General features: G+C 42.3%; 1 protein-coding gene across 1 annotated transcript; it reads right to left on the reverse strand.

Moving 5' to 3' along the window:
• Positions 1-1,747: 1,747 nt before the first annotated feature.
• Positions 1,748-16,859, reverse strand: LOC309494687 (sterile alpha motif domain-containing protein 3-like; the record flags this gene model as incomplete). Its single annotated transcript, XM_082164100.1, has 5 exons — positions 16,227-16,859; positions 11,713-11,842; positions 11,356-11,544; positions 10,754-10,841; positions 1,748-1,795 (listed from the first exon to the last, which is right to left on the reverse strand). The coding sequence occupies exons 1-5, from the start codon at positions 16,312-16,314 to the stop codon at positions 1,748-1,750; spliced, it is 543 nt and encodes a 180-aa protein (XP_082020226.1). The 5' UTR covers positions 16,315-16,859.
• Between the last annotated feature and the right edge of the window lie 737 nt (positions 16,860-17,596).

The following is a 17,596-nucleotide window of genomic DNA, read 5'->3' on the forward strand; positions in this document are numbered from 1 at the left end:
GAACATCTCTTTTCAGAAGAGAACTGAAACCATTGCTGGCATGAGGGCTTCTGTCAAAGTTGTTAGGGCCTCACTTAAGGCCAAAATAGATGAGGCAAGTTTCAAAACTCTGTTCGAAGAGGCGACGGCTGTGGTTCAGTCTTTAGGTGTTAAGCCCATTACCATTCCACAGACCAGACCACCCCCAAAACGCTTCACTGAAGGAGCTGAGGCACATCAGCCTAAAAGTGCCATGGACCACTACAGAGGGGAATTATTTAAAGTCCTGGATATTGTAGATGCACAGCTCAGTGAGCAATTTAACCAGGATGACTTGCTGACTTTGCAAAAGTTGGAAGAGACACTTCTGAGTGGAGAGATTGATGCTGCAGTCATTGAGAAATACCCAGAGTTGAACAGAGAGTCACTTTCAGTGCAGCTTTCTATGTTTCGCCTGAACTACTCATTTAGCAACAGTGCAGAGGCTGCAGAGATCATTTGTGGATTGCCTGTAGAGGTACGTAGACTATTTGGGCAAGTGGAAAACCTGGTCAGGTTGCTTTTGGTAGTCCCTGTTTCATCCTCTGAGGCAGAGAGAAGTTTTAGTGTCCTCCGCAGGCTCAAAACTTGCCTCCGTTCCACAATGACTCAAAACAGACTTAACCATGTTGCTGTTTGTCATGTCCATCAGGAAAAACTTGACTTACTGGACAAGAAGTCAACTTGCAAGCAATTTGTGGCTGCAAATGACAGGAGGAAAAAAACATTTTGGCTCTTTTGCCTAGAACAGTGTTTTTCAACCTTTTGTGTTAATTACTGCCATTCAAAATGTGTTTTCCTTTATCTTTACAAATGTATCTTTTTAGTCTAATAAAGTATGTTGGTGAATGTTTTGCAGTGTAGTTAATTTATGACATATTTCTGTTCAAACCATAAACAGATCTGTCAGGTTTCCGATATGTTAAACTCATTCCTACGCCCCGGATATAACACAAACTAACTGCAGAGTAAAAAAAAAAGTACATACAATTAATACACAAACAATACAAGACAATAAACTGAGGAAACTGAAGGGCTTAAACACAGGGTGATGAACTCAATTAAAAACAGGTGTGAGCTAATTAATCAATTACCATGGTAAAAAATGAAGAGCAGGAAAATGGAACAAAGGAAAACAGGTAAATATGGAAATACAAACTAAAATTCCATGAAAATGCAAACAAAGAGGCAGACTGTGATAGAATTGGGTCAACATTTCTGGATGCTATATCCATTTTCATTCTTGGGTCTGGTATTCTGTAACATTTTAGTAAAAAAAATACAAATATAGACAAAGTAAATAACAGCGTTGTTTATTAACTAAAGCAAAACTCATGTGTGGCAAGCAGGGTAGGGCCGAGAGTTGTGGGAACAGAGCTCCGGAGGGATAAAAGGAGGAGTGATGACAGAGCGAAGGATGAGAGAGGACCAGGCCTGAACTTTATGTTGTCCAGGCCTGGTTTATGTTTATGTGACTGTAATCACTGAATTTCTAAAACACACTTAGAAGATAAAGATCACCAAAGCAATGATGACAACTAATTTAAAATTTCATCCAGTATTATAAGTAATTTGCAACGTGCCATTTTCTTTCCTGGCAGGTCTCTGAATTAAAATGTCAAAACGTTATCTGTAACTAAAAGAACAGCTATTTCAGGAAGAGGAAACAGATAATCAGACTAATGCAGTGGCACAGCTCGACAGGCAGAGAGCCGCTTCGCAAGAGCTCTCAACAGGAAGCAGAGTAAGATGAGGCAGCACAATAATTGCACTGAGACTATAAATCGGCACACACCTTTAAAGGAGACATATCATGCTTTTAAATTGTTCCTTTTTACACATAAATCATACATTTGTAGTCTATATAAAACGGAACTGCAATGCTTGGGTCTGAATTCCTCATTATTACAGCTCCACAGGCCCCTTTTCTACCCCTTTTCTGATGTGCGTCTTAGAGCAACTCGTTTTGGTGCGGTCTCTTTAAATACAACTGAGACACTTCATACCCCGCCCCCTCTCCAGGTTGCAGAGGTTCAACTCCACCCCGTTCGGCCATTTTTGTAGTTTGATAGCAGAGATACGATTATCTAGTGGCACAGAAACTTTTTATTCACACGTTATTAACAAAATGTCAACAACTGAAGACTTGTCCAGCCAGCCTTACATGTTCGAGCCAGAGTCGGAGCAGGAGCGAGATGAAAATGAAGACGACGAACCTGCAGAACAACGTCTTCATATGGATGTATGTATCGCAATGGTGTGTTACTGTATTCACACATGAAACTTTGGTCTTCCGACCTTTTACCACCGTGTCGATTTATTTTGATTAATATGTGCGAGGGAGAGAGAGCAAGACAGCGTCTAGTTTGGAGACGGTGATGTCTTGTTTACACTTTCGCCTGGCTCTGAAGAGAGAGAGTGAGCGCGCGCGCGACCGGGGTCTCTCTCTCTCTGCTCGTTCTTTCAGTTAAACATGCGTCCTGTCACAAGCGCGGCAATTCATCTACATTAGACGGTGTAATGAAGCGTGTGGGTTACTACATCCAACAACCGAACATTTTAACTTACCCTCTCGTAACTTCTGCATCCTTTAGCTTGGACTACAAAATTGTAGCGAGAAATAACAATGGCGGATTGCTCGAAGTGTTGGGCCGGAAGTCAATGTCCTTATTTGGCAGTTCCGCTGCAAATACTGTGACGTAATAGTTCACAAAACGTCATAGATAACAGAAAAATCGGAACAGGTTGAAAAATATGACCAAAACAGAATATAAAGATATCAACGAAGCATTTGAAGAGAATAATTTCATATTTGCTGTACTTCTAAACACTCCAAATATACAACAAAATGCATTTAAGGGCTAAAAAAGTGCATTTGGCATGATATGTCCCCTTTAATATTACTGTCTTAAGATTTTTAGACAGCTTTTCTGTTCAGGCATCAAGACCTAGTTACCAGCTGTTTTGATGTGATAACGTAGGCTTATTTACAAGGACAAGGTTCAGTGATGGAAAGACCTAATTTGATGTGAGATTTTGTGGTCAGCAGAGTTTGCTCAATAGATCAGAAGTTAAGAACACTATAGTATTAAGTGCAATATGCACATACATACATACAAACAAACAAATGTATTACACCCATTGATGACTATGATCTTAGTCTCCTTATCTCTTTCCCTGCCAGCGTTTTTTTGACATTTCATTCGGTAACATAAGGCAGTTTTGTATGCTGTTTAAGGTTGATGATTGTGTTATTTTACATATGAGGTCGCTTTTTTCTGCATCTTCTTCACATGTGCTTTGATTGGGAGATTCAGTACTCTTTCAGAAGATGTGTCATAGCACCTCCTAGAATATAACAGTAAAAAAAAAAACACGGAAACATGGACAATTCTGTGTTTGGCAGGGAAGCGTTTTCTCACAAATAACGAAAAATTCTGTATTTGGCGGGGAAAGAGTTAATAGAAACTCCATTCTCTTTCACATATACCGCAACGTGCTTTCATAAGCTCTATATCAATGAGGTAATGTAGGCAATACAGAAAAGTGTCTATAATTCATGCCACTTTGCCTCATTCTGCTTATTCTGCAATACATAGCAGTCTCTGTATTCAGAGTGTGAACTCATGGGCCTCGGTATGTCTTTAACCTTCCACTGTTTATGCAAGTTTATAAAGCTTTCTATCGCCTCCCCATTACACAAACAAAGAGATGGCAAAATTGTGTGCTATTTTCAGCCAATGTACAGCAAACTCTAGATGTCTAACATGAACGGGTAAATATCACAAATATGCATATTTAAATATGTAAAATCTGATAGAACACTGGTGAGAATATTGCTTCAAAATAAATTATATTACAACACACAAAAAAAAAAAAATCCAATTTTTTCCAGACATTCGTTTTTTTTACTCGGACAAGTGAATAACCGATTTGATTGTCCAAAGGACAAGCACATGAAAAGGTTTAATGCCGAGCCCTGTATTTGTATTTATATTCTCTCTTTTAATGGTAACATAATAGTTTTGTTGTTACGGGACAAAATTTTTTTTAAAGTTCTGTTTTATGTTTGTAAAAATTGTGTACCCTCTATTGTCCCAAGGCAGTGGAAATGTCCGTCTGTTTCTTATGGTGTTTCTCAACATAAAATGGATTTCCACCACCTACTGGACTGGGGTGTGAAGCAATGGATGACCCAAAGAAAGTGTGTTCAACTATTTACTGTGTTTTTCACCAAAACTGAATGATGTGAGCCAGAAATGTATTTTTTTTTGCTGACACTCTTGGTGATTTTTTAAGCATTTAAATTAGTCAGACTATTCTGCCATTCTACTGAACTCACCCAACTGAATGCCAAAACATATTATTTCTCTAGATAAACATTTAAGTTTAAGAGCATTGAATGCTGATCCAGGGAATGTTATACAACATGCCTACCTGTGCAAAATGAACAAACAAACAAACAAACAAACAGACAAATAAATAAATAAATATAATATGCAGAAAGGCAACAATGCAAACCAAAATTTGTCCTGCATCACATAACTTCTAAATTAGTTGATACAGTATGATGAAACAAATAAATGTTTCTCTTTGCAATGGTGACAGGCAATACCAGCCATTCAAATGGGACATATCAAGGACATAAGAAAATAGAGGTACTTCATTTGTTAGATAAGAGTCTCCAGAATCTCCTCTATGGTGCAGTTCTCTATCTATGGTTGTGACTTGCGACCCTGGGCACTAGCATAAATGTGGCAAAAAATATTTACAGTGCTGAATATTAAGCGTTAGGCTTCACTTCTGAACATGTAGCTCAGCAGTTTAGGGGAGATTTATGCTGAAAGCAATGTAGCTGGCTGAGAGTGAGGGGAGATCAGTATTTCAGCACTGACTCCCTTCCAATGAGCTCAGAGCCCACACTATATGTACAGCTCTGTGCTAAGAAAACTGAACAACATATACGTACACACAGAGAGACACTAGCCTTCATATGAGTTTTATTATGAGAGGGTCACTGGCATTAGTCTCTCTTGCAAGACAGATCTTCTGCTATTTTTCTGATTCATGTAGTCTCTTATTTATGCCCAAAGTAGTCCATAAAATTCTGGGTAACACCTTATTTCTGACAGTAGATACACCCAAAAGCCCACCATAAATGCCTGAATGGTCTCTTATTCTGTCAGATATATTAATTTGGGGGGCAATTTTGACAGTAATTTTTATTCAGCAGTGCACTCAACTTTATGCTTCTAACTTCACAACATAAAATTTTTTATTGACTTTACGTTTATGTTGTGCACTCATGTATTGCCTCTAAAGGAAAAATGTTTAAAATTCAACACAGTTAGCACAAAGTCTAAGCAACCTTGTAAATCTTAATTTTAGTGACTTGCTTTTTCCCTAAGTTTTTTTTTTTTTTTTACCCAGCAAGCTTCTGTGCCACTAGAAGGTCAGATATAGGTGAAATGCCTGCCATTAATTAAATTCCTGCATTACTATGCACCAAATACATTAACTGCTATGTATATTTACCAAACAACTTTATATTCTGTACCTTCATGTAGGTCATATTTTAAAGATGCTATTAATCTTCTTTTTAATTATGAATATAATGTTGCAGTATAAATCCAGATTAGATGATTGATCATCCTTCCTCAGTACCCTGGCAAAGTGCTTGCCTGTATAATTAAAATTACTATGAGAGAGTAGAATAGGGGGGACAGGAAAACTGACATCTCTCTCTGTATCTCACCCACTCATTCTCGTTCTGTCTTTAAGGCAGCTGTCTTGCTCAATCTAATCAAGGTTGACAGACTACATGGTTTATGCTGTCTATGTACAGTTGGCCATTGCTTAACTCTGAAACCGTGCTTCAGTGATCACAACATTTTAATTAAGTGAAAATGAGTGTGGTTTATTTTTTTATATATTTTTTATATTATAGAAAACCTAGTCTGGAGAAAGCTAACCATTAGCATTCCAATTAATCTCAATGGTAGTTTTTGAGCCAATCATTTGAGCTGTGTATGTCAGTGAAGCTGAATTTTCAGCATCATTACTCCAGTCTTCAGTGTCATATGATCCTTCAGAAATTATCTTAATATGCTTATTTAGTGCTCAAGTAACATTTATTATTATTACTATCAATGTTGAATACAGTTGAAGAGTTTGGTTCCAAAACGCGATAAACGCCATTTTTTTTTAAATTGAGTTCCCGCAAAAATCAGTATTGTATAGGGTCGGTATTGAAAAGTCCATTTTAAATTTTACGTAAAATGCGATATCCGCCGTGTTATTCTCTCATGTTTTCTCCCTTTCTTTCCAAACCGCGACAAACGCCAGTCTCCTTTCTCTGCAGAATGCGATAAATCCGCTCAACCAATCACAGCCCATTGTAAACAGTAACGGCGGCGCTCTGAATACACCCAGCATCCTAGTTTTTCCTATCTACTTTGTACTTTTTGATCAACAATCAAACAAAAATGTGTATAATTTTGACGGCATTGATGAACCTGTGGTGGTTTCTGCGGTAGGGAAGAAACGTAAACCATCGAAATCTAATCATTTACGTGAGGAGATTAAGAAGACGAGGCACGTGGGAGGAGGAAAAATGCCTGCTGTTGTTTGTTCTCACACGACACGACAGCATCAAACTTCAGTCACGCTGACACGTTAACCCCTGGGGATCTTTTGAAAAACGTTCAATTGTTTTACTCAAAGTCAACGAAAACCGAGCAGGACCAAGCCATTTTACAGATGATCGCCGTCAAAAAAGTTCAGGGGTTATTTCCTAGCGATGGCTGATTGTATTTTGATGCTGATTGTATGATGTATTTTTAGTCCAGTGCCTGTAATAAGATATTGACCGAGTTCAGAGGCTGTCATATGTGGATCAACTTATTTTGTTGTGTATTTTCAACAGTTTCAATATGAAAAATTACTTTTATATTGATTCAATGGATTAATTGCATTTTGAAAAAAAAGTGTCATGAATTTATTGCATTTTGGGGGGAAAATGATCAGTTTTTATAATAAATCTTTGAAATCAAAATCTGGATTTGATTTTGTTTTGTTATTATAACCTAAAGATGCTACTGTATGTGAAAGTTTGAAACAGAAAATAGTGGTTTTCATCTTGCCACATTCTTGGTAAAGAAAACACATTTTTACTCAAATTAATCAAAATGGATTTATCGCGTTTTGGAACCAAACTCTTCAGTTGTGTTTCTTAAAGGGATACTTCACCTCTGGAAAGATGAATGTGTATTTAAAATAGGTCATTTATGTAGAAGAAATGTGAAATTATTTTTGAATTTGGAGCTTTCTAGACTGAGAAAATGTGGATGAAAGACAACAACTCCCAGAATGCACTTGCTTCGCTGCCCTAGGAGGCCACTCCCAAGCCACGCCTACTGGTAAGAGAGCGCAGTAAAAAAACAAGGCTAGGCTACTAGTGAGACTCCGTGACGAGTTTGCCCGGGATTTCGAGATCGCCCAAAATGTCCGGGATTCAGCTTTTGCGTTCTATAGTCGCCATCATGTTTACTGTGGTGAGCAGGACGTGGCTGAGGGCCGCGGGAGAACGGCGCGAGGCCGGTGGCGTGATTACTGAGACGTACCGTTCTCATATCTCTCACGGAGGAGCGGGAATTTTCTCAGCAATGTTAAAACGCACATCAACCGATCACTTGTTTAGCGTTCATGTAAACACTACATTCAGATTCACCAATCGGAATGAATTCAGTTAGATTGAAACAAAAGGTATGCATGTAAACAATGAATGGCGACTGTAGAAAGCAAAAGCCGAATCCCGGACATTTTGGACGATCTTGACGGCCGGACATGTCCGGGGAAAAGAGGATGGTAACCCCTACTACTCAGCTTTCGCCACAGAACAAGAGCCTGTTAGCTTAGCTTCCAAAGAAAGACAGATATGTGTACATTCTGTGAGTGAGATCCCACCTCCTATGGGCGGGTTGAAAACTTGCGGGACAGCCCCTACTACTGGCTGTAGTCTTTAGCCTCTGGCCAAAAAATCCTCAGATGAAGCAAAATGACGATTTTTGCATCATTGGAGGATTTTTTCCAGACAAAAAATACATAAATCTCTCATCTCAGGGGGACATGAGGGTAGAAAGCATGGTAATTCGAAAATACTACAGGTTTTCTACTAATACAAAGCTTAATGCTAAATCCTGAAGTATCCCTTTAATATTTATTTGTGGAAACCTTTATAAATTTTTTTTTCAGGATTATTTGATGAAAATAAAGTTCAAACAGCATTGATTTGAAATATAAATAATTTGTAACATTAAACAGTAAATATGTTTTGTCCCTTTTAATCAATTTAATCTCCTTGCTGAATAAAAAAAAATAAAAAAAAAATCCAGAAGAGGCTAAATTATACACTCTAAACAAAAATGGTGCTAAATAGCACTAAAAGTGGTTCATTGGCTTGTAATCATAGGGGAACCACTTTAAGTGCCATATAGCACCTATCTTTAAAGGTGCTATACAGCACCTTTGTCAAATGGTGCTATGTAGAACCATAAGAGGTGCCATATAGCACCTTGGTTGTTTATAATTGCTTCAACAAAAATGGTGCTCAACAGTACCCAACAGTGGTTCTTTGGCTCGTAATAATAGGGGAACCTCTTTTGCAGGTAGCTGAGAGACGGCGAGCGTGGGGGAAACCGAGGGATTCGTCATGTCTGTGAGTGAATGTGGGCGCAGGACAGCGGGCACATTTGCACTGAAAACACCATCGACCTGAGTCGGCTGTATGTGTGTTGGTTTCGTTTTTGCAGAAACCGAGAGACATGCAGCGTGTAGTGTTTGTGGGCACTGGGATGTGGGCACGCTCACTACATTCTGTGCGCAATCGACATGAGTCGATTTTATGTGCGCGAGCCCTGTGGGGCGGGCTGTGTCTGTGTGTAGGAATGGGCACTGGGCAGTGGGCATTTTTACTATACTCATAACACCGTCGGCCGTGGCCGGAATACCAGAAAATACGCTCTTTACAGGATTTATCTGGGTCATGTAACCGACGGGTAATGTAACCGACTTGTTTACTGCAGAGTACACTGGAACAGTCGCATGTAATGGAACTGGACGAGCGAGAAGTTTTGGTGGAAACCCGGCCGCAGCGGGGCTTGAACGCCGTCGTTTTCCTAAGCTGGCTAGGAAGACTTTGAGGCCTCGGGCTTCATCTCAATCTTCGGCCGAGTCCCACGCTGTGGGGGGCGGCGGCCGGCAGAGCGAGAGCGTGGTCTCTGGTTTCGGGCCTGTCGACGCTGTGAAGCGGCGGCGGCTGCGAGCTGCGAGCAGACGGCTGTTTAGAGCGGCCTGATGCGGAGCTAGAGCGCTTTGGCAAGAAGTGCTTCATGGCCTGCAACGTCTTTTGTACCTCAGCGAATCTGTCCGCGAAATCTTTGACGGACGATCCAAAGAGCTCAGTAGCAGAAACGGGGGCGTCGAGGAACACAGAGCGCTCCGAGTCCGGCATTTCTGAAAGCGTCAGCCAGAGGTGTCTCTCAGCAACGGTGAGAGAGGCCATGTTCCGCCCTATGGCCTGTGCAGCGGATTTTGTAGCGCGGAGAGCGAGGTCCGTAGCGCTCCTTAAATCCGCCACGTTGACTGCTTCCGTGCCTTCCTCGTCCAGCTTTCGGAGAAGGTTAGCCTGGAAGATCTGGAGAGTGGCCATAGTGTGTAGCGCTGATGCAGCCTGCCCAGCGGCGGTGTAAGCGCGACTGTGCAGGGTAGAAGTAGCGCGGCAGGCTTTTGAAGGTAGCGCCGTCTTAGTCCGCCGTCCAGCAGAGGGCGGGCAAAGATGGGCTGCTACTGCCTCCTCCACCAGAGGAAGAGCGAGGTATCCTCTGTCTTTGGCACCGTCCACCACGGAGAATGCCGCTGAGGCAGAGGAGCGCAGCCTGGCTGAGAAAGGGGCGCTCCAAGACTTTGCCAGTTCTTCGTGAAGCTCAGGAAGAAACGGGGCGGGTCTTGAGGGCGTGGAAACGCGGTCCCCTTGTAAGAAACAACCGTCCAGACGGTTGCGTGTAGGCTCGGCGGGCGCGGACCACTCGAGGCCGAGGCTCTCTGTGGCCTGTGTGAGCAGACGCATCAGCTCAGCTTCAATACTGGCCCGTTTTCCTGACGACTCGCGGGCAGAAGAAGGGGCGAGGTCCACAGAGCTCGCCCAATCCTCGCTGTCCGAAGCCAGGATAGAGCAGTTGTCCTCCTCGAAAACTGCCGCTTCTTCCTTGTCATCTCTGGCGTACCGGTACCGAACTCGTCCCGCTGAAATGCTTTTTCCACGGCGCGGCTTCTTCTCTCTGGATCCAGCGATGCGTGAGCTCCGCTGAAGAGATGAAAAATCGGTAAGCTAGCCTTTCGATGCTATATTTATAGCCCCAGGCCACACCCGTTTCGGCGGGACGTGACGTATTGGGCGCGATGCGCCCCCATTGGTGCTGACGTCACGATAGGGCCTTATCGATAGGCTGCTGCAGTTGCCGCAGGGCAGCCAATAGGCGCGCGAGCTGTCTCGCCTATGTCTGCATGCTGCCGCAACGCGTTTTACATTATTTCAAAATTAAGGATAATTTTTTGGCTTCAGTATCTCGCGGAAAAGAGATTTTCCCCTAGCGTAAGATTTACGCAGTACGAGAGTACCTCTCGTAAGAGAACTATGAATTCATTTTGAATAACATTAATACAATTGAAAACTTACATATCCAGACCCAATACTTTCCCTAAGGAATGGGTGGTCCATTGTTACGTTTGACAGAAGTTCAATGTACTGAAGATGAGTTGGGTACCTGAAAGAGAAAAGCATACTGGTGTTATTAACTATACTAGCCATAGCAACTACACACTGAAAATTCTAAGGGTAGCGGCACATTGAACGAAATTTCAGGTCAAAATTTATTTACAAAAACATATAAAAAATTACACAAATAGCGTTTATATGTTCTCACACTAAATGTTGTCTATGCACGACTGGACCACCACCATTTCTACTATTTGTTACAAATAGGGTTGGGTTTTATCCGATACCAGTACCTACTCGGTATTTAAAAATTTTTTTTAAAAAGTCAGGCAGCGAAATTTTCGTTCTTGTTCGGTCTCGTTACTACCGTTTATGTCGGAACCGGTTCCCTATTGGCACCGTGTTTTTGGTACCCTACCGTAGTTACATATGACACTTGTTACATATGACCCTCTTGGTTATGTACGTCTGGCAAGAATCATGTATTGGATGTATTGTATTGGTTGCAGTGCAATTAATCAAGCATTAATCAAGCTAGAAAGGCACAAGTAGCAGCAACTTACATTGTTTTCTTACTGAGGTGGTCAAAAAGAGTCTGGATCAATAGATTTCGTAGTTTTGTTTTACTTGCACTCTTCAGATCAGAATCTCTTCTGTCTATGGCCATCCTCAGCACTGTTGGAATCACTAAAGAGGTATCTGGACCGGACTGTGCTTGTCCGGAGTTATCATTGTTTCTTGGAGGGTTCTCTCTACAGAGAAAAAATTGGAGGAAGAAAAGGGAAACTCAATAAGAGACTTGGCCATCAAAAAATAGAATCAAATTAGCAAATTAGCAGTTAGTAAAACACTGGTGAACTACAATGTAACAGAGTGGGCACAGTGCTGTGTTTTGGCATATGGGATACTGTTCTGATTACCTGGTCATTGGTGTGCTTTTAAGTTTATCCAACTGGGCCAGAAACAGACTCTGCTTGCGAATGACTGGAATGAGCCTCTCAGACATCCTCTCTGAGATAATAGCAAGAGTGGCTCCATCTATCTCATGTTCTGGAAATGAGAAAACATTTAATTAAGAAGGAGGGGTTCAACAAATAGCAAGCATTGTTATGAATTTATCAATTAGACCTTGCATTGTGATTGGCAAAGCTACATTCCAGGGAGTGACAAAATCTTGTGATAAATTTGTATTCTGTTGATCAATTGCAGTAGTCAGAGCTAAATTAATGATGTTGTAGCTTAACAAATGCTAATCTCCTTTCAGGAGTGTCACAGTGTCTGGTTTATGTTCCTTGGGTCACCACTAGATGTCCTCCTTCCCCACGGTGTCCATCACACTCTTGAACTACATCCCCCATGATCCTTGTCTTTTCATTGCACTCAGCTGTCCCTTATCACTGATCATTGCACTCAGCCTGTTCCCCATTAGCATTGTCATTTCCCTGTGTATATAACCCTGTCTGTTTTAGTATGTGTCACGGAGTCCTTGTATTTATCGTGCCACTTCTGTTTCTTCTGTGTTCCTGTTTTGGATGGATTATGATGTCGACTATTGCCTGGACTGGATTTTGAGTAATGGATTTCCCTAATAAAACATACTTTCTGCAATTGGATCTTCTCTTGTGTTTCCTGGTGTGGATCGTGACAGAAGGACAGATCCAGCGGTATGTGTTCCAACTTCTCCTCCCCAGCCACCGAGCGGGAGAGGAGAGATATGTTTGAGGGAACCCGTCTAGTCATTTTTCGTGGGACCCGGGGAGGTCGCAGAGGAGTTGGTGGTCGAGTGGGAGTCCAACACCACTCTCCACCATGGCCCCCCTTTGACTCTGGGATGGTGAGGGACGAATTGGAGCCACCATCTCACCGTCGCAGACGGAGAGGGAGTAAGAGACGCACGTCTACCGAGTCTGTGTCTTTGGACAGGATGGCCGCCGCTGAGCCTGTGTCTTCGGACAAGATGGTTGCCACCGAGCCTGTTCACGTCACGTCTGCCGAGCCTGTGTCTTCGGACAAGATGGCCGCCGCCGAGCCTGTGTCTTCGGACAAGAGGATTGTCTCAGAGCTGCCCACCATCAGTCCTGCCACGGCCAGGAGGGCTGTCTTTCTCTTTTACGCAGTGGCGGTATTGCATGCGTGGAAGAGACACGTCACGTCTGCCGATCCAGAGACTGTCCACGTCACGTCTGCCGATCCAGAGACTGTTCCTGTGCCGGAGGCTGTACCCGTCAGCCCTGCCACGGCCCAGAGGGCTGTCTTCACTTTTTATTTGGTTGCTGTCTGGCGTGCCTGGGCTTCACACACTACCAGGATGGCAGCCTCCAGTCCGGTTGGAACCCCGGACACTGTGCTGAAGCCGGTGTTTGTTTATGTTCCTGAACAGGTTTCCGTATCAGTTCCTGAGCCGGTGGTGTCTGTTCCAGTTCCTGAGCCGGTGGTGTCTGTTCCTGAGCCGGTGGTGTCTGTTCCAGTTCCTGAGCCGGTGGTGCCTGTTCCGCCCTGGCCGCCCGAGGGAAAGTCTCCGCCCTGGCCGCCCGAGGGAAAGTCTCCGCCCTGGCCGCCCGAGGGAAAGTCTCCGCCGTGGCCGCCCGAGGGAAAGTCTCCGCCGTGGCCGCCCGAGGGAAAGTCTACGCCGTGGCCGCCCGAGGGAAAGTCTCCGCCGTGGCCGCCCGAGGGACTGTCTGCTCTGCCCTGGCCACCCGATGGACTGTCGTCTCCGCCCTGGCCGCCAGATGAACTGTCACTCCCTGTCCCCGTTTCCCTCCATGGACCTACTTTCTGCAATTGGATCTTCTCTTGTGTTTCCTGGTGTTGATCGTGACAAGGAGAGCATTGGTAAAATAGGTTGAGTGGTACTGGTTAATCACAAATTAAAGCTTGATTGGCACATTGCATCGCTAACACCAAGATTCTGATTCTGTTCATCACTGAAATCAAACAAATCATTAGCCTAAACTTAAATCAATTTGAAGTTGCAAATAACTTAGTATATCTCACAGGCCGATGAAGCAGTGTGATGAACAGGTTGTCTTCTTGATCCGTGTATGCGTCAAGGGCATGGAAGTCAGTTTCCTCCCCAGGTGTAATGGCCACCCACTGAGTTGTCGACTGGACACCGTAGGCATGTAGATGCTCAGAGAAGCACCAAGTTTTGTAGAGTCTTCCGCACAATTTCCACTGACTATGGTACTTGACAATATGTAAAACTTAAAAAAAAACTGGGATTTCCTCAGCATGCACAAGGTCAAGGATCAAGAAGTCTCCAGTGGTGTATTTGACTCTGTCATATATCACTTGTTTGGTTTTCCAGAGTGTCTCACTCAGTTCAGCAGTGTCCTCTGCAATAATCTCTCTAAGCTGAGAGGGTAGTGCATTCAAAGGTATCTCTATTAAAGAGTACGGGACATCTTCCGAGCCATGGTTTCCAGTTGATTGTGCTTCCCAACACTGGCGCATTTGATAGCGCTTTGCCAGAGTCTTTGCAATATTCTGGTAATTGTTTACAATCGATGAAAGGCGCTTAAAGTACAGGTGTTTGGCCTCATACCTGAGACACCAATGTGCTCTCAGTGGACCGTGCTGTTTGATTAATCGAGGATAGTGAACCAGAAAGTGAATCTTTGGAGTGAAGTTGTCAGGGAAAAGCTTCTGAAAACTCTTCAGAAATTCTGTGATGAGAGCAGATAATGGACTCAGCCAACTTGTTTTGATCACAGGTGCCAGTACTATGTCACATATAGATCTAAATAGCAAATAGAGAGCCCAGTAAGTGTTTTCCTGAGGGATGAAGCTTCCAATCAAAAAAGGTAAGAGTCGGAAAAGGGTTAGTTTTTCAACAGCTTTTCCTGGGATGACACCTTGCAGCTGAGCAGATGGCTTCAGCAAAACAGGCCTGTGAGTGATATCGTTTTGTCCAAAGGGGAACTGTTGTAGCTGTTCATTAAACTGTTCCAGTGTTACCAGCCTTTCACGGGTAAGCTTCAGCAAGACTAATTTCAGAACCTGTGGGATGACCCCTTCAAGAATATCATGCATCAAGTCAGGCGGAAAGGATTCAGTAACCTCAAAATGAGGCAGTTTATCAAAAGGGCAGCGTCCAGTAACACCATACAAGGATTTACCATCTGACACTTGTAAATGTCTACGGTGTGTGTCAGGAGTCCGGAGAATACACTCACTTTCCTCAGTTTTGTTACCAATGTCACGGTGATGGCACAGACAGAAACGACAGATCCGTCCTTGACTAAAGCAAGTATTGAAGCCAGCCAAGGAATGGGCTGATAAATTGTCAGCACAAATGGAAATCACGGAGCCTTTGAAAACGCAGGACTGGTCTTCAATGTCAACTGATACACCACGGCACTGAAGTTCACAAAGGTCACGAAGAAGAGGATGCAAAATTTGCTCATAACCATACTTCTGAAGCAATCGGTTTCTGACAAGTACAGCCACATGTATATTTTGAAGACTGGAACGATACTTCAGAGGAATATTTCCCAGAACAAAGTAGACACTTGAAATTTTGTGGATTTGCCTTTTGGATCCTAAACAATTTACAATTTCAAATTCATCAGTATATAACTGGAGCCTCAGCTGTGTCTCAGAACCATCAAAAAAGGGATGCTGCTGAAAAATTAATCCATCTGTGAACTCTTTAAGTGTTTCTCCATCAAAAACTGGGTTTTCCGCAACATAATGAAAAACATCATCTCTTTTCAGAATATTTTTTAAAACTTCCAAAATGGGAATATACTGGAAAGTCTCTTTTCTTCCTGTTGAGTCATATCCGAGTAAATACTCGACTGGTTCAATTAACCCAAACTCGCTAATACAGTATCTCTCAAACTGATAGTCTGACACAACAACATCAAAACACTTCCCAAAGAGGTTGTCTTCAACCAAGGACTTCAAGTTTGAATGATTGTCAATATTGATATTTGTTTCTTGTAGACAGAAGTGTAGAAGGTCCCTAGACTGTTCATTAAAAAGTTCAATGAGTATTTTCACTTCACGAGTAATAGTATGCCGTACAGTTTGGGGGAGGATGTGCTTTTCTTGAAGTTTTAAACAAAACAATGCGAAATGTCTCTCAATTAGTGATCTGAATCCACATATTTTTTCTGAAAAAGAGATATTTGGTTCTTCAGAGTCAAAAGTCTCCTCGAAATCGTTAGAAGTAGTTGAGGTGCCTGGAATCTCCTGATTGTTCTCAGAATCCTCTCCGTCTCTCGAGATTTTATGAGTCCGAAAAACATGGACACGTAAAGAACTCACTCTTTTGTACCTTTTTTGGCAGCCATTGTGTCCACATACAACAGAGAAATGTGGCTCATTCTCATGGAAATACTGCAGGTGTTTGAGGTATTTGTTGTAAGAGACTGTTCTTACATGGCAGTTAGGGCACTGGTGCATCGATCACAGAATACTTGAAGCTTACCCACAAAAGTTTCACAAAATTCCCCCAAGTCAATATCTCTCAACCACTGGCAAACTTGGACAGAAGTCCAACATTTGAAGTCTGTCATAACCTGAAGAAAGGGAGAAATTAACAAAACAAATTACCATGTTTTACCAAATTACCAAAACAAATGTAAGCCTATCGACCTATCTGCAGCCCAGTGATGACAAACATTCATTATTTAATTATTTTGTGCATGTTGACCATATTATGATTTATGAAGTAATAAAAAGAAATACCTGAAATTCCCTGTGTAAAAACATTCTAGTCTAATATGTCAACAAAATGAAATAATAATTCTCAACCTGGCTTAATCCAGTGTTTCAGTTCTTGAAATATAATATGCAAATTAGCGGATATTTTGATTAGATACAAAATACCAATTGCCTATTTAAACATAACATTTTAGAAAACCTGTAATACAAAATAATATTGTCTTAATGTAAATAATCAACTAGGAAAGTTGCATGGTGATGTCTATTAGTTAAATCTGAGTACCCTATTTTAAATAGTATTTACCTTAAGCGTACTCTAGTCTAGACACTAGCAGGCGAGACACTACAGGTAAAGACTACACAGTATCCATGGTAATGAAAGCCCGCCACTGGGGGAACAAACTGTAACGTAAAGACGGGTCAGAATGCCAGCTCTCCTTGATCTAATTAACTTACTGGGATCTTCACAGAACACAAAGACCCCTGTTCTCCTTGATAGCAAGAATTTACATGATTAACTTACTGACTTTCCAATCAACAAACAGGCTCTGTCCTTCCTCTACTGTCTACAAACAACAGATGGTTTTGTCATCTCAGTTACTCATTGACTGCCATTTGAATACGCTCTCTTGTCTTGAATCAGCAAAACACGAAGTTTACTACTCCACGGGAAGTCATGAGGGGCAAGGCGCCGCAATGTCGGCAATTTCGCAAATCCCCTGTGGGTTCCTTAAGACACTGATTTACACCCAAACACTGATTTACACCTCAGAACAAACAAGACAGTGTCTAACCAAAAGCCATGCGAGTGGAAAACGCACGTACACACATTTACACCCTCACCCTCCCCGGCTCGGAAAGCCAAAAGTTCAACGCGTGGTGTGAACTCTGTGTGACACCACACACACACACACAGAAACACACGCAGGCCCCACCACGTGTGATCCAAAATCCTTGTATAAAATATTTTAAATGTATTTTCGTGATGTGTATGATCCCCTGTCCCAAATATTATGCCTATGTAGTTTATTGGCCTGTAATCACTCTGTGGTGCCCACAATTACAAGAAATGATGTACCTCCTTGATTTTAGATATTAGAACTGTCATTCGCGGTATTGCCGTGTTCCACAAAC

This window comes from Leuciscus leuciscus, assembly GCF_965113295.1.
Source record: "Leuciscus leuciscus genome assembly, chromosome: 3".
In the NCBI taxonomy this organism is placed as follows: Eukaryota; Metazoa; Chordata; class Actinopteri; order Cypriniformes; family Leuciscidae; genus Leuciscus; species Leuciscus leuciscus.